At 53.5% G+C, this 23,781-nt stretch overlaps 2 protein-coding genes across 3 annotated transcripts in view; one reads left to right on the top strand and one right to left on the bottom strand.

The window, feature by feature from the left end:
• The first annotated feature begins 8,191 nt into the window (after positions 1-8,191).
• Positions 8,192-9,726, top strand: Aanat (aralkylamine N-acetyltransferase). Its single transcript, XM_028752739.1, has 3 exons — positions 8,192-8,354; positions 8,750-8,904; positions 9,421-9,726. The coding sequence occupies exons 1-3, from the start codon at positions 8,192-8,194 to the stop codon at positions 9,724-9,726; spliced, it is 624 nt and encodes a 207-aa protein (XP_028608572.1).
• A 1,831-nt stretch (positions 9,727-11,557) lies between these two features.
• Positions 11,558-23,781, bottom strand: part of Rhbdf2 (rhomboid 5 homolog 2) — a 26,908-nt gene continuing 14,684 nt past the window's right edge. Inside the window, exons 3-19 of one of the 2 annotated variants that reach the window (XM_028752912.1) lie at positions 20,862-21,064; positions 19,778-19,902; positions 19,034-19,229; positions 18,751-18,954; positions 18,092-18,220; positions 17,634-17,758; positions 17,357-17,554; positions 15,704-15,815; positions 15,424-15,498; positions 15,146-15,307; positions 14,838-14,944; positions 14,640-14,703; positions 14,449-14,543; positions 14,176-14,251; positions 13,947-14,047; positions 13,626-13,779; positions 11,558-12,831 (exon numbers count right to left, since the gene is read on the bottom strand). In XM_028752912.1, coding sequence (XP_028608745.1) covers positions 12,412-12,831; positions 13,626-13,779; positions 13,947-14,047; positions 14,176-14,251; positions 14,449-14,543; positions 14,640-14,703; positions 14,838-14,944; positions 15,146-15,307; positions 15,424-15,498; positions 15,704-15,815; positions 17,357-17,554; positions 17,634-17,758; positions 18,092-18,220; positions 18,751-18,954; positions 19,034-19,229; positions 19,778-19,902; positions 20,862-21,008 — 2,490 coding nt within the window. In that variant the 5' untranslated portion in view covers positions 21,009-21,064 and the 3' untranslated portion in view covers positions 11,558-12,411. Of the gene's footprint in view, positions 12,832-13,625; positions 13,780-13,946; positions 14,048-14,175; positions 14,252-14,448; positions 14,544-14,639; positions 14,704-14,837; positions 14,945-15,145; positions 15,308-15,423; positions 15,499-15,703; positions 15,816-17,356; positions 17,555-17,633; positions 17,759-18,091; positions 18,221-18,750; positions 18,955-19,033; positions 19,230-19,777; positions 19,903-20,861; positions 21,533-23,781 lie in introns of those variants that run through there. The other variant, XM_028752911.1, reaches the window with a different exon arrangement.

The raw sequence follows: 23,781 nt of genomic DNA, 5'->3' as shown, positions 1-23,781 counted from the left end.
CCACAATCTCCTTCAGGACACCATCCCCCACCAGAGTGGCCCATGCGTTCTAATCCTCAGACAGGGACACAGCATTCTACAGAGCCATGCATGTTAGCGTTCACTCTTCTTGTTACACCTTCTATGGGTCTGGATACATGCGGAAAGAAATTACGGTATTACACGAATAGTCAGTCTTCTGGCCCAAGATATCCTCTGTGCTCTGAAGCATCAACTTTTAAAGGACAGACAGGAGAGGAATTTGGGCTGGGAATACAGCTCAGTGGTAGACACTTTTGCCTACCAGGCTTGAGGTCTTGGTTTCAATTCCCAGCAGGGAGTGGGGAGCAGAGGAAGGACAGAAGAAAAGATGGAAGGAAGGAAAGAAGGAGGGGAGGAAGGAAGGCTGGAATGGCAGACAGGCAGTAAGGAAGAACCAGAAGAGATAAAGTTGCAAGAGAGATGTGGTTAGCATTGCCTAAGGCCCCGCAGACTGGAGTGCCCCAGAGATGGGATAGCCTCACCTAAGCGGGCAATCCCCATGTGTTCTCAAAAGCAACCTATTAGAGGAGCCACTTTGTAGTCCTACCCTACTGTGTTTCTCACTGTGAGAACTGGGTAGGGTCCATTGGATTTAAGCACCGAGGAGTGGGTTGAGGATGGCGGGAGGTTTGTTAGTCTGTGGTTTGGGGATGAGAGGAGGTGTGTTAGTCCATTCTCCACTGTTATAATGAAATGCCTCACAACTTCTGGGTATTTCACAAGGTAATACACTCCTGGAGGATGAAAGTCTAAAGATCCCAGAGCCCTGTGTACACAGTTCTGAAAAGGCCTGTGACATATGACATCACACTGTGGGGAGCATGTGTTCAAAAAGATATCATATTGCCGAGATAGCGAGCCAGAGAGAGATTACCAGACACACTCTTAATAACAAACCCTCTTGATAGAAATAACCAGGGTCCCGCGAGAATTACATCAGCGCTTTTTGAAAGCAGTGTGCTCAATTACTTTTCACAGGGACACACCCCTTAAAGGGGCCACACCCCCTCTTCAGTACACGGACTCCGGAGGGACCTACTCTAAACGCATCCCAGCCACCTGATCACAGGTTGAAGCTGAGGAGGAGAGGCATTAAGACTCAGGGCTGCCATCCATAGTGCACTTCACTATGGGGATGGTGCTTTTCCTCCATTCCCCTGAGCCTGGATAGGAGGTCAGCACTCTGCTGTAATCAGCCACAGGCAGGCAGAGCAGACACAAACAGATGCCATTACCAGAGAGGGATGGCATCCCCAGGGGAGAGCAGGGAATGGGTGTTTTGAGATGGTTTCATCTCTGTCACATTCTGCTTTGCTCCAGGGATTTTTTGGGGGGGGCCCTCATTCCCCCTTGCTCCATTCTTAGCGATGGGGGCTGAGGGACTCACTCCTCACAAGGAAGACAAACAGGTGCAATGCTACCGGGCCCTGAAGGCTGGGGAGGAAACAGGGCTAACCAGTGGTTCTCAGCTCAAGTGAGCTGTTGGTGGCAGGGGACCACCATCAGCTTCTCACATCCTGTTCTAGAATGAGTCTCTAGGGGTAACCCAGGTGTTGGATTATCCCCACCCCAGCTCCGGCAGGGTTCCCCTATGTAGCCCTGGCTATCCTAGAGTTTACTCTGTATACCAGGCTGGCTTGAAAGTCACAGAGATCCACCCACCTGCCTCTGTCTCCAAAGTGTTGGGATTAAAGGTGTACACCGCCACCACCTATTTTTTTTAATTATTTTTATTTTATGTGTATGTGTGTTTTATGTGCCACATTGCATGTCTGGTGCCCACAGAGGCCAGAAGAGGATGATGGATGCCCTTGAACTTGGGTTGTACATAGTTGTGAGTCACTGAGTGCTGGAATTGAACCCAGGTCCTCTGGAAGAGCAGCCGTGCTCTTAAGGGCTGAGCCATGTTTTCAGCACCCCCATCCCACAGATCCCACATGATTCCAACCTGCAGCCAGGAACGAGAACCACTGGCTTACAGAAGGGAGAATAGATGGCTCACGTGACTCTCGGGGATAGGGTACTTTATAGGTGTTCGGAGCCCAAGGACCCCAGGGTCTTCTCCAATCGTGATGTAGCATGGAGTTCTCCCAGGCTCCCTCACTCCCCTGTCAAGAAAGTTAAACTGGGTGAGCTTTTGGACACCCCAAACAGTGCAGGGACCTCCTGAGCTAATTAGTTTTGTCATCTTGATACAAACCTAGATACATCTGGAAAGAGGAAATCTCCGCTGAGGAACACCTCCACCGCGCTGCCCCGTGAACATGTATTCAGGTATTTTATTGATTATTGATTGCCCTGAGAGGGTCTAGCTCACTGTGGGCAGAGCCACCCCTGGACAGGTGGTCCTTGGTTGTGCAAGATAAAATCAGTTGTAAATTAAGCCATAAAGAACAGGCCTGTGAGAAGCCATCCTCCATAGTGTCTTCTTCAGTTCTTGCCTCCAGGTTCTTGAGCCTTAAGCTCCTGCCCTGGCCGCCCTTCGTGATGGACTTTAAGCTCTGAGGTAAAATAAACCCTTTCCTTGCCAAATTGCTTTTGGTGATGGTATTTATCACAGCGACAAAAAAGCAAATTGGAGCTGGGGCTTTTATTTAACAGATTGTTCATCCCGGAGAGATGGCTCAGAGGTTAAGAGCACCGCCTGTGTGCATGCATGTATGCGTGAGTGTGTGTGTAAATATATAAATATATAAAAATATATATTTGTAGAGGACCTGAGTTTGGTTCCCAGCTTCCACGGCAGGTGACTCACCACCACTCGAAACTCCATCTCTAGAGAGTCAGACTCCTGCCCTAAGCAAGCAAACTGCGCTCCCCTGTAGCTCCGCCCTGTCTATACAAAGGCACACATAATTTTAAAAATTATAAAAGCAAGTAAAATGACCAAATGTCACTGTTGCTGTCGCTTACTTGACATTTACATGTCAGTGGCCACTTGTATTTTTCTTTGCTAAATCTGGAAGTCCTACCAAGGCGGGCATGGTGGAGCCTGTGATTCCCGTGGTTAGAACGCAGATGCAGGAAGATCCAAAGTTCAAGAGTAAAATTCAGTACAAAAGACAGGAAGAGGACCAGTGTGGTGGTGCAAGCCTTTAATCCCAGCACTTAGGAGGCAGAGGCAGGGGAATCTCTGAGTTTGAGGCCAGCCTGGTCTACAGAGTGAGTTCCAGGACAGCCAGGGCCACACAGATAAACCCTGTCTCAAAACCAAACCAAACCAAAAGGAAACCCAAGCCAGGCATGGTAGCACACACCTGTAATCCCATTTGAAATGGGAGTGGAAGCAGATCAAAGTTCAAGGTCGTCCTCAGCTACAGCACAAGTTTGAGTCCACCCTAGACTATTTAAGACCCACCTTCAGAAACCAAGTAAGGGCTGGGTGGTGGTGGCTACCTTTACACCCAGCAGCTGAGAGGCAAAGTCAGGTGGATCTCCAGGTTGGAGGCCAGCATGGTGTACATCGTGAGTTCCAGGACAGCCAGGGAAGAAAAAGAAGAGGAGGAAGAAGAGGGGGAGGAGGAGGAGGTGGAAGAAGAGGAGGAGGAAGAGGAGGAGGAAGAGGAGGAAGAAACCAAATAAGGAGCTGGAAAGTCGGCTTTCCATCTGAAGATGACTTTAATGGTTCAGAGCACAGAGGACGTGGGTTCAGGTCTTGACACCTCAACAAGGCTCATAACGGCTTGTAACTCCAATTCCAGCAGATATGGTGCTTCCTCCTGTCCTCTGAGAGGACCAGGCACGAATGTGCAGCAGACATGCAGGCAATGCACTCACACACATAACAATTTTAACCTAAATTAAAAACAAAACAGGCCGGGCGGTGGTGGCACACACCTTTAATCCCAGCACTTGGGAGGCAGAGGCAGGTGGATTTCTGAGTTCGAGGCCAGCCTGGTCTACAGAGTGAGTTCCAGGACAGCCCAGGCTATACAGAGAAACCCTGTCTCGAAAAACCAACCAACCAACCAACCAAAGAAACAAAAAACAATCCGGCAGTCTCACATAAAAGCTAAGGTCAGGCCAGTGTAATCACGGTCTCTAGAGAGGGGCAGCCTCTGGAGGTGGGAGACAATTTGGGTATTCTGAAAAGTCTCGGTGAAGTCTCATTCCACCTGTTTGGGACTAGAAATGGACAGGCTCCCTCTGGATACTGAGGGCTTCCTGATCTTTGTCCCCATCAACCTGCTTTCCCTCTTTCATTCATTCATTCATTCATTCATTCATTCATTCATTCATTCTCTCTCTCTCTCTCTCCTCTCCCTCTCCCTCTCCCTCCCCCTCCCCCTGTCCCTCTCCCTCTGCTCTCCTTCCCCTTCTCTTCTCCTCTCCTCCCACCTCTGTCTCTGTCAGTAGTTGTAACTAAGACTGCCCTGGGGGCTGGAGAGATGGCTCAGCAGTTGGAAGCGCTGACTGTTCTTCCAGAGGTCCTGAGTTCAAGTCCTAGCAGCCACATGGTGGCTCACAACCATCTGTGGTGGGATCTGGTGACCTCTTCTGGTGTGTCTGAGGCTAGCTACAGTGTACTCATATACATAAGATAAATAAATAAATAAAATCTTTTTTTTAAAAAAAGACTGCCCTTAAACTCACTGTGTAACTCATCATGACCTTAAACTCCTGATCCTGCCTCCCCTCCTGCGTGCTGGGATCCAGGCCTGTGCTACCACACCAAGTATATGCAGTGCTGGGCTAGGTAAGCAGTGGACCCATGTGCCCAAGTCTGTAGTGTGCTTTCTTCCTATTGGCTGGAAGAGACCCTCGCCATCACCTTCCCTCCCCTCCACTTCCCTCTCTTGCCTGGTGCAGGCTGGGATTCTCCAGATTACCATTACATTTTCCTTTCCTGTGTTCAGGGGGTCACTGTGTTTAGAGGTGTTTTCCTGAAGGTACCCAGCCGCAAGGATGGTCAAGGAACAAGAATGCAGACCATACAACTGTGGGCATCAACAGATGGTTGCCATGGGGTGCAAAGGAACCAGCTAAGAGTGACACAGACACAGTATGGGTGCCTAGCTGAGGTTCTGAGTGTGTCCCCCACCAGGCCCAAGGGCTCAGCCTAAGAAGGGCTTTTTGATCAGTCATGAGAAGTCCATGAGAAGTCCTGCAGAGGAAAGACAGAAACGTCCAGGGAGCATGCATTTAAGGCAAAAATGAGAGGTCCTGGAGCATCAGACAGCAGAGGGCTCTGGGGGAAGAGATAGCACAGATAGCAGAATGTGTGGGTGCGGTAGTGTTTGTACTGGCCCTGCCCTGCCCCCCAAGGGTCAAAGTTGGAACTGCATCCTTCTATGAGGCTCATAGGTCCTAGCAGGTGCACCCTCTGCTGGTGGCTTCAGGGAATGCTGCTCCTGGCTCAGTGCCTTGAGCTGGCAAGGACAGCTGATGCGGACAAAGAGCTACAGTGCCTCGGTGGAGCAGGGGAGCATATGGTAAGAGGAGCTGGCCAGAGACTAGCTAAGGGAAGCAGGAAAAATGTGAGTGGGAAGAGAAGGGGAAAACCAGACTCGTGTGAGGGACAGAGAGTTTGGAGGTGCTGAAGGTCCCAGCGCTGGCATGGTTGGCACTGAGATGGTAGTCGGGGATCTTTAAGAAGATGTTGAGCATAGCATACATAGAGATGGCTGCATGAATTACCGCTGTCCAACTCCACAGTCCCCTTGCCAGTGTCCCTCAGGTCTTTTCCCTGAGCAGCCAGCAGTCAGGTCCTGAGATCTGGACTAGATGTTGAACTAGAAGCTACCACGTGTTTCTTGCGTTCTGCCTCCCGTTACCACTGTGTTGGTCTCTTTCTGGATGCTACATGATGGTGCCCCCCTGTGACATTGTGTACAGACCCACAGTTCTTTCTTTGGTTGATGGTATTGAGATGTTTCTACTCTGGAGGCTGTGAAAACTGTTTCTAGGGACCTCCCTGCTCTCCTGGTACCTGACTGGGGCCCCTCAAGTGATGGAGCAGAGCCTCAGTTTCCTCCTCTGTAAAATGGACAGTTATACTCGCCCGGTAGGATACCCTGGAATGTAGAAGCCACCTTCCCAGGTATGTAGCTATAAGGGATCGCAGGCTTCCTGACCAGGAAGGACCCTCAGAGGCATGGACAAACTGGCCTTTGAGGGACAGAGGGGAGTGGCTGGTCCCCAGCCATCTGGGGACAGAGCAAGGATTACAGTTAGACCCCCCCCCCCAGGCTTAATGCTCTCCCTATAGCCTGAGATGGCTGCTAGTAATTCTTTCTACGTCCTCAGTGCCACTGATGACGCCTGCCCTCGGCAGGATGGGGCCAAGGCCTGACTGCCAAGTCCTGCTGGCATCATACTGCCTGGGGTAACATGGGAGGCAGGGCCAGGGGGATTAGAATCTCTGAGCCATCACATGCCGGCAGAGTGAGTATGTGCTACAGCTCCCTTGCAGGCAGGAGTCTCAGGTTCTCCTAGTTCCTGCATCCGGTGACAGCCCCAGGGTGACTGGCTCTGTGGTGGGGACACCTGGGCTCCTTCTTACAGTTCTGGTAAGTGGGCCCCATCCCTGGTTCTATGCATATATATATGTATGTGTGTGTGTGTGTGTGTGTGTATATATATGTATGTGTGTATATATATGTATATATATATGAGTGTGTGTGTGCACATGCATGTGTATATGTGCATGTGTGTATGTGCATGTATATCTGTATGCATATATTTGTGTATGTACATGCATGTATGTGTGCATGTATGTATGTATGTGAATATATGTGTGTGTGTGTGTGTGTGTGTGTGTGTGTGTATGTGTGTGTGTAGAGGCCAGAGGTTAGCTTTGGGTGTCATTCTCTGGGAACTGCAGGAACTGTCTACTTTGTCTCTTGGGGGTTGGGTTTGCTAGAGGAGACAGTCCCAGGGATTTGCTCGACCCTGTGTCTCGGTCCTGTGATACAGATGCTGGGTGATGGGCCCTGCACCGGGTTATTCATGTTCCGAGGCTCATGCTTAGGTCCTCACCCTTGTGCTCTCAGCATCACCCATCTTAAAGGAACATCTGCATTCCATTCTAATTACTTATCTTACGTGCATGTGCGGTGCACACATGTAGAAGCCAGAGGGCCCCTGCAGGAGTCAGTTCTCTCCTTCTATCATGTGGGTCCCTGGGGTCAAACTCAGCTTCTCAGGCTTGGTGGAAAGTCCCTTACCTGCTGAGCCATCTCACCTGAACTCCTCAGCCCTTTCTGAAGGCTGAGGGATAGAAGACATCCTCTAAGGATCACCGCTTGTAGGGTGTCATGTCACGAGAAAGAGGGTATTGCACCGGCATGTTCTATGTGCCTAAGCTGATGGGACAGGCATGTCACCTGAGTGTCCTCCACACTTGACCCTCCTGACCTCAGACTCTCCAGTCCTAGGCTCTTTAACCATCTTATCCCCCATCTCTGCAGCATGACCTAGTCTGACGTCAGGCTCACATTAATTAAAGAGCTTTTTCTCCCGGACTAAGGTCTAAGACAACCTAAAAAGCTCTCAGCTTCGGAGAGGATAGACAGCCCAGAGATTAACAGTGTGTATGAGTTCCTCTTCAGTCCCCAGCACCCACAGTGGGGAGATCACAACCACCTGTGGCTCTAGCTCCCTGAGATGCATCGCCTCAGGAGGCTTGCGCACGTAGCCACACACAGATACACAGACACACACATTTCCTTTAAAAAAACAAAAATGGGGGAAAAAAAAACCTCTTGGCCATACTGTCTTACTCAGAAGACAAGAAGTCTCCTTCTGGGTGAGACAAGTCACATGACTGGCAGTAGCCACATGACTGGAGGCATGAGGGGCCTGGGAGCCTGTCCACCCCACAGGTTCAGAAGAAGAGGATGGAGGTTCATGATCTTTTGCTCTGCTGCCCTCTTAGAGTAGGGTGCCCACATATGGTTATAGCGTCCACAGTCTCCCAAGGCTGGAGGGCATTCAGATTCTGGAGCTTTGACCAACTGCTCCAAGACCTCTAGCTCATGAGTGAAAGAGAAGAAATCATGCTAACACTGCAAGCTCCTGGAATTTGCCATGAGGTTCAGGCACCTGGGGATTGGCTCTATCCCAAGAGACGCCTGACTCGTCTTTGCAATGAAGGTAGACTCTCTTCTCTGACAGGTGCTAAGGGACCACTTCTTAAGCTGGGGAACCCCAGGGAGGGTTCAGTGGCCAGATGCCCATGTGGAACATCCACCCCCTGAAACCTGAGGCCCTGCACCTGCCACTTGGGACCTCAGAGTTCCTAGGCTGCCAGCGGCGCCACACGCTCCCTGCCAATGAATTCCGCTGCCTCACACCAGAAGATGCCACGAGTGCGTTTGAGATTGAGCGGGAAGGTGAGTGGCACTTAGGGGGGGTGCTCTGAGCGAGTGCCATCTTCCCAAGCTTCCCAAGGCTCTTGCCTTTGGGAGTCAAATTTGAGATACACACACTCTCTCTCTCTCTCTCTCTCTCTCTCTCTCTCTCTCTCTCTCTCTCTCTCTCTCTCACACACACACACACACACACACACACAGAGGGGGGGGGTGAAGGGAGATGGGGGAGGGAGGGAGGGGGGGGGGGGGGGGGGGGGGGGGGGGGGGGGGGAGGGAGGGAGGGAGGTGTGCTCTAGAGTAGGAAGCAACAGCCCAGAGTCCCTAGCCAGGGCAGGATCATCCAAGTGACCTCTTCTGTACACAAACCCCAGGCAAGTGCATAGCAAGCAGCCCCTCACCCTTACCTTCTGCTGCAGCCTTTATCTCTGTCTCGGGTACCTGTCCCCTGTACTTGGATGAGATCCGGCACTTCCTAACCCTGTGTCCAGAGCTGTCACTGGGCTGGTTTGAGGAGGGCTGCCTTGTGGCCTTCATCATCGGCTCACTCTGGGACAAGGAGAGACTTACTCAGGTGAGGGCAGGGAGAGCTCCTCAGAGATGGAAGTCTCCTTCAGAAGCAAAAGCGTGAGTCCGAGCAACAAGACCCCTCCCAAGGCAAGAGCCCCCTGCCCGTCCCTTTAGAGCAGTGCTTCTCAACCTTCCTAACGCTACGGCCTTTTAACACACTTCCTCATGCTGTGGCAGCCCTCAACCATAAAATCATTTTCATTGCTACTTCACAACTATAATTTTGCTATCGCTATAAACCGTCATGTAAATATCTGTGTTTTCTGCTGGTCTTAGGAGACCCCCTATGAAACGGTCATTTGTCCTCCAAAGGGGTCACAGCCCGGAGGTTAAGAATTGCTGCTTTAGAGTCTCGAACTGTAGGACTGTAGATGTGGGTAGCAGTTGGGGTCCTATCTGGTAAGAAGGGAGCCCTGGATACTCCGAGTGCTCTGGACACCCCTCTTTTTGGTCTGGTTGGGTTTGGAGGAGCAGGTATCAGCAGAAATAACCCAGACATCTGTCCCTCGCCTGTTCCCAGGAGTCGCTGACACTACACAGGCCCGGAGGGCACACAGCCCACCTGCACGTACTGGCAGTGCACCGGACCTTCCGGCAGCAGGGCAAGGGCTCTGTCCTGCTGTGGAGATACCTTCATCACCTGGGCAGTCAGCCGGCGGTGCGCCGGGCCGTGCTCATGTGTGAGGATGCCCTGGTACCCTTCTATGAGAAATTTGGCTTCCAGGCTATGGGACCATGTGCCATCACCGCGGGACCTCTCACCTTCACGGAGCTACAGTGTTCCTTACGGTGCCACGCCTTCCTGCGCAGGAACAGTGGCTGCTGACCCAAGCTGCGCACTTGGCCATGGCGAGGGTGGGAACAGCAGCTCGGGGGCTCCTGTCCACCTCCCGTGTCACAGTCTTCTCTGCCTAGAGCCCATGCAACTAGACCTGGCTAGCATGAAGGGAAACAGCAGTTCCCAACTGGAGTAGAGAGGTAAGGGTCAATAAAGAGGACAGGAGGTGGCTTCCTTTCAGCACAGGCTGCTGGCTGTCCCCAGAGGACCTCGTGCCTTCTGAACTGTGCACAAAAGCAAGACCAGGACGGGGGTGGGGAACAGGAACAGCAGGAGGTCTGTCCCCACACTTCCTCCTCTGGCTGCTCTGTTTCTGTGCTCCAGGGCAGTGCCCTAATGCTTGGAATGAGGGGCAGCCAGGAGCCGGGGAACTTGTGCATGGTGGCATCCTTGGGGTAGGGACGTGCTGCCGAGCCACACTAAACTGTACTTGGGCACCAATGTACTGGCACACCCACCTGCCCCCCTGGGTTCCCCTTCTATCCGGGTTCCCCTTCTATCCTGGTCCCCCGGCACCTCTGCCCACGAATAAAGCAGCTATGTCCACAGTGGGTGTGGCTCATGGGTGTGTGCAGGGTCTTCTTTGATTTGATTGGAGCAAACAAACACCTGGCCTCGCCCTGCTGGATCACCTCTGCCAGAATAGGCCATCCCTGCTGGCGGTCAGCCCGACAGCTCTGGAGCAAAAGCGGAGTAGCTGGGGTTGAGGTCTCGGGGCCCTACATGTAACCCAGTTCTCTCAGGGTCCTTGGGGGCTCCGTTAAGACCTCAATCTGGTTTCTGGTTCAACTAAACGGTAGAGATCCTGAGTGTTCAGTCTGCCCCAGCCTCATGGCTGCTGACTTCACAGCCAGAAGTTTTTGTTTTTGTTTTTTTTCTTTCAAATACAAACATTGTTTTGGTCATGCAGTGGTGGCACACACCTTTAATTCCAGCACATGGGAGGCAGAGGCAGGCAGATCTCTTACGTTCTAGGCCAGCCAGGGCCACACAAAGAAACTCTATCTCTGAAAAAAAAAAACAACCCAGACATACATACATACATACATACACACACACGCACACGCACACACACGCACATGCACACGCACATATATATATATTGGATAAAGGGTCTCAATCTATAGTTCAGGCTGGCCTGGGACTCACTCTGTAGCTCAGGCTGGCCTTCAACTCAGCGCTCTGTCTGTCTCTGCTTCTCAAGTACTGGGGTTAAAGGCATGTATCACCATGCTTTCTTTTAAAATTAAAAATATTTTTAAAAGTATGTCCGTGTGTCACACATCCATGCAAGTGTCTGTGGAGGCCAGGTGGAGTTGAATCTTCTGGAACTGTAATTACAGGCGGTTGAGAACTGTATCATGAGCCCAAGGAACCGAACCCAGGTCCTCTGAAGGAGCAGTGCTTTAATCTCTCCAGTCCCCATGTGGCTTTTGTTCAGTTAGGTTTTTGTCTGTCTGGTTTTGAGACAAGGTTTTTCCTGTGTAGCCCTGGTTGGCCTGGAATTTACTCTGTAGACCAGGCTGGGCTCCAGAGATCCACCTGCTTCTGCCTCTCTAGTGCTGGGCTTAAAGGCATGCACCCAGTTTTTTAAATATTCATTTTTATTTATGTGTATGTGTGTGTGAGAGGGGGCGGATGCTCACAGAGGCCAGAAGAGAGCACTAGATCCCCTGGAGCTGGAGTTGCAGTAACTGTGAGCCACCTGACATGGTGCTAGGAACTGAACCCAGGTTCTCTATAAAGACAGGAAGTGACCCATCTCTGTAGTCCCAAGTTCTAGCTTTCCTTCTCCTGGAGTCTGAGGCTAAAAGCAGTATTTTGATAAAGAATGTCATTTAATAAACTCGAGACATCATCCGTACAAAGTTAGCGTTACTTTACAAAATTAGGACCATAATATAAATTGGGAAAACAAACAGAACACCAGGCCTGATTGAGCCTCAGGCTTCCCCCGGGGAGTTAGTCCTCAGGGAGGCTCAGCCCATGGCCACACAGGAGTGAGGAGAGGGGGTAGGGACATCCTGGCATCAGAGCCAACCTGTGTAGCCAAACACACTGGAGCTAGGGCAGCGGATAGGCTAAGGATATCTGGCTTCATTGCTTAACAAACGCCCTTAGCATCCCTGTACGGCCACCTCTCCTCGCTTGTCATCCCCTGTAGACAACAGCCAGCGCCTTCCCCACAATGCTATTTCCAGGAGCCTCAGGAGCAGGCTCATGAGTCCACAGACAAATACAGGAAGGGCTTGAAGGACAGGGAAGACAGGAGAAACAGGAAAAGGGGCTCATAGCAGCATGATAAGGACCTCAACCCTGGGGACAACTGAGGGAGCAGCTGTGTGTCTGGTGAGGTCACAGTCACAGTGACAGTGGGGAAAACAAACAGCACCCACAGAGACCAGAGGCCCAAGCCCTGAGAAGAAAAGTTATCATCCCTATAGGGCCAGAGAGGCAAGGCCTGAGACCTGAGCCTCAAGAGAAGCGGGTGTTCTGGATGTCCCCAGACTTGAGTCAGGGACACTCAGACCTGAGAAAGGGAGGTGTCATCTCTCTGAGGAGCCTGCCTTTACTACCGGTCTCATCTGGAGTCAGTCTTGTCTATGGAGTGAGCTGCTGGGCTCAGGGCCCCATTGGTCCACACGGCCCGGAGCAGACGCGACCTCTGCACAGTTAGTGTAGCACCTGGTCTAGCTCGTACTTCTCACAGAACCGACTGGTGAAGGGGAAGCAGGTGAGGTACTCGATCCAGGGCCAGTTGATGGGGTAAATATACAGCCACAGCACCAGGGAGGCAAAGAGCCCGGCGAAGACCAGCAGCGACACCAGGATGAGCGCTCGCTTGCGGTACTTATCGCTGGTACCGAAGGTGATGTAGGGTAGGAAGGCGAAGGCCAGAAGCATACCACTGAGGAAACCGAAGATGTGGGCAATGTTGTCTATCCAGGGCAGGAGGCCACAGATGAAGAGGAAAAGCACAATGGCCGACAGGTTGAAGAAGGCCTTCCATGGTCGCTCCAGCAGCTGCCAGCTTTGGAACAGCTCCACGAAGAGGCAGGCAAGGAGGCCAAACTGTGACCCGGCTGGGCCCACCTGGGGTCAGGGAGGAGAGACGTGGCACACTGACTCTGGGTGCCAGGTACCAGCTGTGGGACACATCTCCCACTCAGGATGCCACAGGAGCTCCTGGGCTCACTCTGTCCAACCCTGCAGCAAACCTGGGTGTGGCACCCCTGTGCTTAGCACAAGCCAGCCTGTCCTTGGAGACCACAGGAAGTGGAGAGATCACAGGTTAGAAGGAACAACAGAATTAAGACCTCTCCTCCTGAGGGCGGACAGCAGCCGCATGGGGAGTTTCATAGAATAAGAAGCAAGGATCCCTGGGGACTCAGGAGTATCCCTGTCCCTCCTGCCATGAATTAAGAGACCAATCAATAGGTCCCGGCTTAGCTCCCATCTGTAGGTAAGTTTGACACAATAGGGACTCTGTGCCCTTGTTGCAGAGCCTAGGGTGGGACCAGACCAGGAAGCAGCAGAGTTGATCCTCCCCACATGCCACAGTGGTCCTCCCCACATGCCACAGTGGTCCTCCCTATATATCATAATGGTTTTCCTCGCATGCCACGGTGGTCTTCCTCACATGCCACGGTGGTCTTCCTCACATGCCACAGTGGTCCTCCCCACATACCACAGTGGTCCTCCCCACATATCACAATGGTCCTCCGTACAAACCACAATGATCCTCCCCACATACCACAGTGGTCCTTCCCCACATGCTACAGTGGTCCTCCTTATATGCCAGTGGTCCTCCCCACATGGCATAATGCTTTAGATCCAAAAGGAAGGGTTCATCCTACCCATTCTGCCCTTGTCTCCCAAGTTTGTACCTCTGCCCTGTAGGGGAGGAAGATGGCGCTGGCCAGGTTGCCTGTAATGCCACTAAGGATGAAGATGATGGAGATGCGGTGCCAGCCGGCCAGCTTCTCTAGGTCCCTTAGGATGGTCATTTGGAAGACCACAGACACAAGGCAGTGCACTATGCTGGGGCAGAAACAAGAGCATCATCAGCCACCCTGTGTGCCCATGGCCACCAGCAGGCTAGCACAGGTGCAGCCACGCCCTAGCAGGTTGAGCCAGTGTGCTGGGCCCGGAAGCCCTCTCTCCAGCATCTAAGAGGGAGTGCACAGGAGTCTGGGCACAGGGCTTACCCAGCATGCAGGAACAGAGAGAGCCAGATCCGGTAGAACTGGTCAGGGACCTCAGGGTTGAGGAACGGTAGGAGCCCACACACCTTGTCCAAACAGTGCACCTGGGTAGGAGACACAGGGCCATTAGCTCTGCCCTGGGAGGCAAGCCAAGTCAGGCTTCCAAATGGTAAAGACCCCAGTGGTCCTCGGAGTCCCTACAGCTTCTGCTATGCAGACAGCCTTTGCCTACCTGGGAACAGAGTGTTGCCTCTTCATGGAAATAGCCATGCATGAACTCACAATACTCCCGAGTGGTGATCTCACAGCTGTGGACAGGAAGCAGCTGGCATCAGCATTCCTGCTTAGGCTAGAGCCCAGCACCTGGGCACGGCAGGCAGGACAGAGCAAGTTCCCTTCTACCTCACTGCCCCTCCGTCTCTGCCTCCCCCATCACCCAGGGGCAGAGAACAGAAGACAGTTACGGAGGTCCCTCAGCCTGCGGGGGGTGGGTGCACCGGCTCACCTGCCCTTGGTGCCAATGCAGCAGGGGCGGCCTTTGATCTTACAGTCTATGTGCAACAAGCCTGTGTGGTTGCTCTGGGCCTGCTCTGTGCAGATCTAAGAGAGAGGGGACCGATGGCAGTGGGTCTCATGACAGAAAACCAGCTGTCCCCACCCTCATCCTGCAACCCTCTCCATGCATCTCCAACTCACCGGCCACTTGGTAATGTCATCAGGCCAGATGTGGGCCCCACTGGAAGCTGGCTCTTCACAGGTCCTGGAAGCAGTGGTCAGATTGGGCAAAATAAAGAGCTGGGACACCCCAGCCTGCCACACCCACCTCCAGGATCACAGAAGGCCGCCCTAACAGCTGGGTGCCACTCCAGATCCATAGGATGCTCTAGGCTGTACCTGGGGTCTTGGTGGCACACAACCGCCGATGGCTGCTTCTGGCTCAGGTCAGACTTGTCTGAGGGCCCGGTATCGTTCTGCCACTTCACAAATGTGGCTAAAGTCTCCTAGAGGGCGGGTAGGAGGTCAGGCCAGGTCAGTCAGATGGTGTGGGCAGTGAACCCTCCAGGACAAGGGCTATTCCCATTTCCTCATGACTCGGGTACTTCCTAGGAACCACTGTCCAACTTTCCAAGCCTGGCTTCCAACAGGCTTTGCCTGCCGTGCTGGGGAGGGAGGGAGGCCAGCAGGGGCAGGGCTGGACCCACCGAGCAGTCCTTCTTCAGGGTCTGGATGCAGCCCGAACGATCATTCTGGACACAGCAGCCGGAGGTGCGCTCGATGTCACGTTCCCTCTGTACCAGCTGCTCAATTTGCTGGTCCTTCCGGATGCAGGGTGAGAACTTTGCTCCCAGGTGGATGAGGTCAATCTGGAGTGGGGGGAGGGGCTGTGAGCAAGCACTCCATACTCACAAGGAGTGGGGCACCCCACATCCACCTGCCTGCCCAGTGTGGATACAGGGCTCCCAATCGTCCCGGGCCTCACCGAGCTGGGGCCAATCCAGAAGTTCTCCTGCTGGATGTATTTCACACTCTCATACACACCTCTGTTCTTCAGCACCTATCAAAGAGGTAGTTTGTGGCATTAGAGGAGCCAGAGCCCTGGGTGTGAGAGGAGAGAGGGATGGGGGTAGGTAGGGTGGGGGCTACGTGAGCCTCAGGCACCTCCAGCTTGGGCCAGGGTGCTGTGGAGGGTGATATTTGGTGCCCACTGTGCCGAAGCCCCTTGGGGGAGACTGGGACCCTTCAGGAGGAACCCTACTCACCAGCTGGGTGGTGACGTGCTGGGCAAAGCCCACAGGTGCGATGCCATAGGTGCAGATCACCAGCAAGGTGATGATGATATGAACACATGTCAGCCAGTAGGTGAAGTAGGGCCTGGAGGCAGAGGCCTCTAGTCAGCCTGGCAGCACTCACACCCCGCCCTTAAGGCCCTTCACCTGGGCCCAGCAGACATTCCCAGGCTCCTGGATCACTGCAGCTCGGCCTTCCCCATAGAAACTTGAAGATGCATGCCCAAGCACCTCTCTCAGTTCAGACCCATGATGGTTTCCCACTGCCTACAGCATGAGGGTCAAAATCACCCCTGCTGCTACCTGGCAAGTCTTGCTGTGCTCCCCTGAAATTCCTTTCTCCTATGCTTGTACTTCCTAGAACAAGCCCGGCCCCCGAACCCCAGGGCCTTTGTGCACACTTCACATCACCTGGGGGACCCCACACCCCTCTGCCCGAGGCATCTCCACCCCAGTCACTCGCCCGCCACACCTGCCACTTCTTACTTCGTATAATTTGGAGTTGAATTCCTATCAGGTCACCCTGTCAGTCACACTGTCATTCTTTAATCTTCTCCCGTTTCCCTGAACATCTCTGTGCCCAGCTTCCCCCCAGAATCTCACTCCAGGCTCCCTTTGTTCTCTTTTTTGTTTTTTTTTGTTTTTGTTTTTGTTTTGTTTTGGTTTTTCGAGACAGGGTTTCTCTGTGTAGCTCTGGCTGTCCTGGAACTCACTCTGTAGACCAGGCTGGTCTCGAACTCAGAAATCCGCCTGCCTCTGCCTCCCAAGTGCTGGGATTAAAGGCATGCACCACCACTGCCTGGCCTTTGTTTTCTTTTAACTGCCTTGGGCTTTGAGACAATGTTTCTCTATGGAGCCTTAGCTAGAACTCACTATTTAGTCCAGGCTAGCTTTGAACTCATAGACTTGTTTACCTCTGCCTCCCAAATACTAGAAATAAAAGCATGTGCCAGCATGCTGGGCTTCAAAGATCATTTTTTAATTTATTAGTGTGTGTATGTGTGTGTGTGTGTATGTATGTGTGTATGTATATGTATGTATGTGTGTGTGTATGTGTGTGTGTATGTGTATATGTGTGTACGTGTATGTGTGTATGTATGTGGGTGTGTATGTGTGTACGTGTGTATATGTATGTATGTGTGTGTGTGTATGTGGGTATATGTGTGTGTATGTATGTGTGTGTATGTGCACATGACTCGCAGACATGTAGAGGTCAGAGAACAACTTTATGGAGTCGCTTCTCTCCTTCCTTTATATGGGTTCCAGGGGTCAAACTCACCCCCAGTCTCACTAAGCCATCTTGCCAGCCCCAGGGCACCTGCCCATGCACAATGTCCTTCCTCCAGGCTGTGTCCTAGAGCCTGCATATGGTTGTGCTTGATCAATGCTTGTTGACTGACTGACTGACTGCTATCTGGGGGCCACACTGAGAATAAGGCAGCAGTGCCAGCTGGCTTTCTCCAGGCATAAGTGTGCCTGGGAGCTTGTCATTACGTGCAGGACCTGCAGGAGGTGCTCTTGAGATGTTTACTGACTGAGAAGGGGCCATGTCTGGGGTGAAGGGCTCTGAGAGGTTAGGAGGCTCTAGCCTCTGAGTCCTTTGCTCAGGCCTGCTCCTGGGCTCACCGGTGGCTGTCGAAGCTCTCCAGCTGCCGCTGCACGGTGCTGCTGATGCTGCGACGATAGCTTCGGTTCAGCCAGTTGCCCACGACGCCCAGGCCGTAGTGCCTCTTCTTCCGGTCAAACGCAAAGTGCTTGACTTTGGAAGCAATGCGCTTGCCACGCTGGCTCCCGGGACCTGGGGCTCGGCTGCTGTATTCTTTTCTGGTGATGACAAAGGCTCTCAGCCTGAGGACCCTGCCGGGGCTCAGCAGGGACTAGAGAGTCCACACCCTGTACTCACAGCGGGATTTGCGCTCCATCAGGGGAGACTGGGGAGGCAGAGCGTGGGACACCTCCGCCTCGGAAGTAGCTGGCAGAGAGTGGGGGGGACTCAAAGACATCATCGGGCATGGAGCTCATTTCTTCCTGGAGTAGAGGGGCACCAAGACAGTGTAAGGAGCCACTGTCCCAAGGACCGTCATCTAGCACTTCAATCAAGGGCGAGACAAAGCTATACAGTCTCCTCAGGATGGAAGGGAAGCCACATGCTCGCCATCCCTGAACTGACTTTCCCAGAGGGTTCATCCTGCACACCACGCCCCCCTCTGAGGGAGCCCAGGCCAATGGCTCACAGAGGACACATCCCAGCCTGCCTTTGGACTCCCCTGGATCCTGGCAGGACAGTCAAGGCCAAGGTCACTTCTCCCAGCTCTCAGGGCACCCCACCCCCTGCCCAGAGAGTCCACGCCCCATGCTTGCCTTACTAAAAAAGGAAGAGTCAAAGGTGTCGGCTCCGTCAACGGCATCCTCCTCCAGGAAGCTGGGGTAGGCGAAGCTGCGCTTGACAATCCGGCACCGCTGCCCAGTTGCATCCAGCACGGAGCGCCCCTGGGCATGGAACAGACGTTTCAAAGAGGACCCAGAAGCTCAGGGCCAGGTTGGCAAAGGCGCAGAGCATCGGATAAATGGATGGGCTGAAGGAACTATTCAGAGCAGAAAGGCAGGACTGGGCTCTGGCTGCAGCTGGTCCTAACAGAACCTCTCCTTCCAATGATGGGAATCAGCTCTCCCCTCACAACCTCTTGCCTGCTAATGTCAGCAGTCGGCACACAGACACTCAAGGCATCCATAGTCCATACTGTCATACTCAAGTCTGGGGACTTGTCCCCTCGCTGCAGCCTCTTGGCCCAGCTCACCAGGCCCTTCCCACCGGTGTGATCCTTTATTCCCTGCCACTCCTCCCGTAACCTAAAACAGAGGGGGCACTGAGGGGCTCACAGGGGAACTAGGGTCTGAAGGACACAGGTTCTGGGTTCTAGGGTACGCATGCATTCACTGCTCTGATGAAGAGGTAGGCATGTAGGTGAATGGAGCGGCTACCACGGATGGAGACAAATATCTCTCAAAGCAGGCCTTACCTTGAGGAGGGCGGCGGCTGCCTGAAAGCTCATATGGGCAACAGATATCCTCTTGCGACGGGGCAGATGGGAGTAGCCAGAGCGGACGCTGGTGAAGGATGTGAGGGATAGGACCCCTGGAGTTAGAGGTGGGTGGGCAGCGTGAGGCCGGTCCACCTCGTCTGGGTGACGGAAGGCCCGACCCCGAGCCAGTGGATCCACAATCTGTAAGAGACGGTGGGTGAGCAATGCTGCCCAGGCCCTGGGAGAGCCGCTTACTGCCCCTCACCTCCAGGGAGCCCACCTTGGGCATCTTGCATGGTTTTGGAGACTCGGTGCCTTGGAAAGATGGCACCTCCTGGCTGGGCAGCTCTAGTTCTCTCTGGCACGAGGCTTTGAGTCGGCCATAGTGCACGCTGCAGTGGTGCAGGCTGCGACGATGCCAGTTTTGTCGCTTGCCCTCCCAGTCGCCGCTGACGCCAAACCACTGGGCTGTGCCCCTGCATAACAGATACAGTGTGGGTGGAAACCTGTGCCCTCGCCGTCCTGATGCACACGTGAAGGTACATGGGAAGCCATGGCGCATGTGTTTAGGGGATGGTGGTGTGTGTGTGTGGGGGGGGGAGGGGACTTGAGGGTGAGGCATGTGTGCTCCTGTGTGTATGCAGCGTAACCGCTGTACCATGGACTGTGCCGTGAACCTTCTGGGCCCTAGGGAATCAATCAGCCTTCCCTGAGGCCCCTGAGATCCCAGCTACAGCCCTTGACCAGGCTGAGAGTGAAGGCTACCCAATGAGGGGTGGGACTCGGAAGGCTAGAGAACCCCTCTGCAGCACGCTGTGGGACTTCCTGTCAGGTGCACAGTCCGCAGTCTCCCCTCCCCCCTTCACACCATCACATTAGATCCTGGTGTTCCACCTCCACAGGAGCTGCTACTCATGGACTGTCTACACCTCTGGAAAGGGGACACAGGACTCAGGTCCCATGAAAGGTCAGGCGCCCACATGTGCAGGCGGCTGGGGTGCCCAGGCAGGGCATGGGTGCTCACTTGCGGATGCTCTGGGACAGGGAGGCCTGGCGGCGGAAGCCAGGACGCTTCTCGGCACCATCCTGCCATCGTCCCCGCGGTTCCTGGAGGCTGACACTCTTCAGGTAGGCTGGGTTCTTGGGCCTCTGTGGGGAGGCAAGGAGGACATGAATGAGTGTCTAGCCCACTTTCCTGCCACCTGCTTTTGGACTCCCATTCACTCCTTTTTATCCAGTGTTGAGGACGTAACCCAGACTCTCTAACAGGCCTGGGCACTGTAACACTAGGCCACAGGCTGCACCACTCCCTCCACAGGCCCGCATTCTAAACCTAAAGTGGACACTTTCTAGCAAGCTCTGGGGATGTAACTCGGGTTGGCAGAGTGCCCAGCATGACTGAAGCCTTGGGTTCCCGACCCAGTACTATATAGCAGGTACAGCGCTGAACACATGGCACCCAGCACTCAGGAAATAGAGCAAGAAGGATCAGCAGTTCAAAGTAACTGTTGACTATGGAACAAGTTCAAGGCTAACCCGGGCTACATGAGACCCTGTCTCAACAAACAAAACACATGTTTTCCACTGTACTCCAGCAAACCCTCCCTACCCATGATCGGCCCACACACCAGGGTGTCCTGCCTCTTCTCACGTGTCTTATAGCGCTCTGGAGTGAGTGGGCGGCCCCAACATAGCTCCCCTTTATGTCTCAGGCTGTGTGCAAAGCCCACGCTATTTGGGGCCTGTTTTCAATGAGCTCTTTATGGGACAGGAGCCCCGACGGATGTAAACAATCACCCATCCCCCCAAGAACAAGGCACTGCAGGGGCAGGCTGCTGGCACTGTGGGACCCCTCGCTCACTCAGGCCTCCTCAGCAGCCCACAACCTGCAGAGCCAGGGAGGGGAACTGTGAACAGCCAGAGCCCAGGCTTCCCATCGAGGCCTTTCTCAGTGGTCCTCGTCCCTTGGCCACCAGGCAACAGAACTCCCAAGTTTCGGAGTTCAAAGCCTTGCTCCCTGCAATACTTCAGGCGCACATTGAAGCTGCAAGACTGTCAGTAGACCGGGCTGGATGAGTGGTCTAGGTACTGTGTGGGCAGCCCCTCACCTCAGGAAGCATGCTATCCTGCTCGGCGGCGGGGGCCTGGGTCTCTGGTGGCGGGATAGTGATGGAGAGGTTGGGCGGCTTCCGGCTCTGCAGGCGACTGCCAGACACAGATGGGAGGCTGCTGCCATTCTTGTCACCGGAGGCCATGGTGGGCACGATGTCAGAAAGGAGGGCAGCACAGGCATCCAGAGGGGCGGCAGGACCTGAGGGGATGGAGACCTTGGCACCAGGGAAGGCAGCCTGGCACCAGCACCAACCTGCCCCATGTGGTCTCAGGCCAAACTCAAGAGAGATGTGGCTAGACCACACCTGGGCTGGGTGGAGGATCTCGGGGTCTATTTCTGACATTCATTTGCATTTCAGACTAGCCAGGGTCCAGATGACCTTGACTCCTGCCTTAGTCCCTCTGTGGTTGTTCTGCTTCGGTGAAAACCAAACCACTAAAGGAGTAGAAAGTGGGTGTGGTCAGAGCAGTCAGTGGCCAGAGTGTGGGATACAGGCAAAGGGCCCTTCCTTGGTGCCGAAGGAGGGCTCAAGGGGCAAGAACGTTACAGAAGCCCAGATACACTACTGCTAAGACTCTTTGACATTATTGGGCAGGCGCCAGCTGGTGTGACCAGGGGTCAACTCTGCAGGTGCGTTTCCTGGGGGAAGCAGGCTTAGAGTAATGCACAGGAAGTGGTGGTTCAGCCTAATTCCCAGAGGGAAGAGAAACCCACCATACCTAGTCCCTCCTCAGAGTTAAGTGGAAACCAGCTTTAGTGGTATGTACCAATAATCCCAGCTGCTCAGGAGGCTGAGGGAGAGAGGATTGTTTGGGCCTGGGAGTTCAAGGCTAGCCTTAGCAATATAACAGGCCTCTATGTAGTTAGTACAAGCTGTGATCCCAGTACTTAGAAGACCAAGGACAGAAGATTCTGAGTTTGAGGATAGTCTGGACCAGCCTGGGCTACATCTGTTAGAAAGAAGAGAAGGAACAAGAAAGGTAATTGAAACTGCCACTAGCCTGGTATTTCTCTTTTTCTTCCTTCATTTAAGGGAACGTTTCATCTCAGGCTGTCCTTGAACCTGCTGTGTATCTAAAGGTGACCCTGAATTCCTGATTCTCCTGCCTCTCCCTCCCATGTGCTAGGCTTACAGCCTTGTGCTGCTGTGCCTGGTATATGTGGTGCTGGAAATCAAGCAGAGGGCTGCGTGCCTGCTAGGCAAGCCCTCCCCCAGATAAGCCCTCCCCCAGTCCTGGTGACAATAAGGGTGATACATGCTCACTGAGCAAACAGACTAAGTGTGGCAAGGCAGAAACTGAGCTTGGGGTCATCCCTCAGGGCAGCCTCTCTCTCCTGGAAACAGCTGAGGTTCTCTGTCTGGTATGGGCATCTTTCCCTTAAAGACGCACAGACTGGGGTCTTTGCCTTTGACAGGAAATGCCTCCCTGATGGAACACACCAAGGCTCCACTCCTGATGGATGGGTACACAGGTTGTCTTGTCTAGGGCTGACCATGCTGTGAGGTGTGTGAACACAAAGATCTAGAAGTAGAAGCCCGGGAAGAGCAAGGGTGTGGAGCATTTCAGTGGACTGAACGGATGGTCCCATAAAGAGGAGGTCACTTTTCCCTGCTTGGGCCACTGAACCCCACTTCCTTCTGCTGTCTGCCAGGCACCTGCTGTCCGTTTCCCTCCCTTGCAGCTCTGGGACGCTCAGGAGTCAGTGCCGGGTAAAGTGCGGGTGGGTGGGGCCGCTATGTCCAGACTGTCTGCATGTGTATACGAACAGCGTGTGCATGCCCGGGGACAGTGCACAATCACTAGTGTATAATAAGTGTGCCTGGTGCCTGTGGGGACCAGAAGAGGGTGACAGATACCCTGGAACTGGAGTCATGGAGAGTTGCCCGCCACCACGTGGGTGCAGGGAATGACACTCAGGTCCTCTGTAAGAACAAGAGCTCTTAACTGCTGAGCCATCGCTCAGCCTCCCTAGCTCTCTCCGCCTTCACCCTTCTCCACAGCCAGCCTACACTCCCCACCCTCCCATCTGCCACCGCCCGTAAGTCACTCCTGTAGACCTTTCTTAGATGAAAAAAAAAAAACATTCTCATCTTTGCTTAGTCCCAAGACTTCCTATTCTTTAAGGCCAAGCTCCACCATGTGGCCTCCAGGCCCCATGGGCTCCCTTCCCTCAGTCATAAAGCACCCTTAAGCGTGTCCCCACACACTGCTGGAATGTCCCAGCAGTGAGTCCACCAGAGCTAGAAGGTGACAACACCAAATGTCTGCTAGCAGAGGACTAGACAGGCAGATGGTGCAGACCCACACAATAGCCTAATCCTGACATCCACTCAACACGAAGGACCACAGTGCAGACTCAGGGTGAAACCTTGAAAGCACCTCTAAGTAAAGATGTCACTCACAAAAGACCACCTGTGCTGGGCACAGGGGCACACATCTGTAATGCCAGCACTCGGGGCAGAGGCAGGAGGATTGTGAGCTGTCGGCCAGGGCTGGTGAGAAGGCTCAGAGGGTAAAGGCATTGCCACCAAACTTGACAACATGAGTTTGATCCCTAGAACCCAATATGGTGGAAGGAGAGAACTGTCTCTCATGTAAGTTGTTCTTTGACCTGCAACGGTGCACTGTGGTGTGTGTGGTACATAAATATACATACACACAGAATAAATAAATTAATGTGGAAAATTGTTTTTTTTTTTAAAAAGAGAGTTGAGCCGGGTGGTGGTGGCACACGCCTTTAATCCCAGCACTTAGGAGGCAGAGGCAGGCGGATTTCTGAGTTCGAGGCCAGCCTGATCTACAGAGTGAGAGTTCCAGGACAGCCACGGCTACACAGAGATACCCTGTCTCGAAATACCCCCGCCCCAGAGAGAGAGAGAGAGAGAGAGAGAGAGAGAGAGAGAGAGAGAGAGA

This window comes from Grammomys surdaster, unplaced genomic scaffold (genome assembly GCF_004785775.1).
Source record: "Grammomys surdaster isolate TR1022 unplaced genomic scaffold, NIH_TR_1.0 125940, whole genome shotgun sequence".
Lineage (NCBI taxonomy): Eukaryota > Metazoa > Chordata > Mammalia > Rodentia > Muridae > Grammomys > Grammomys surdaster.
This window is presented reverse-complemented; position numbering and strand designations above follow the sequence as displayed.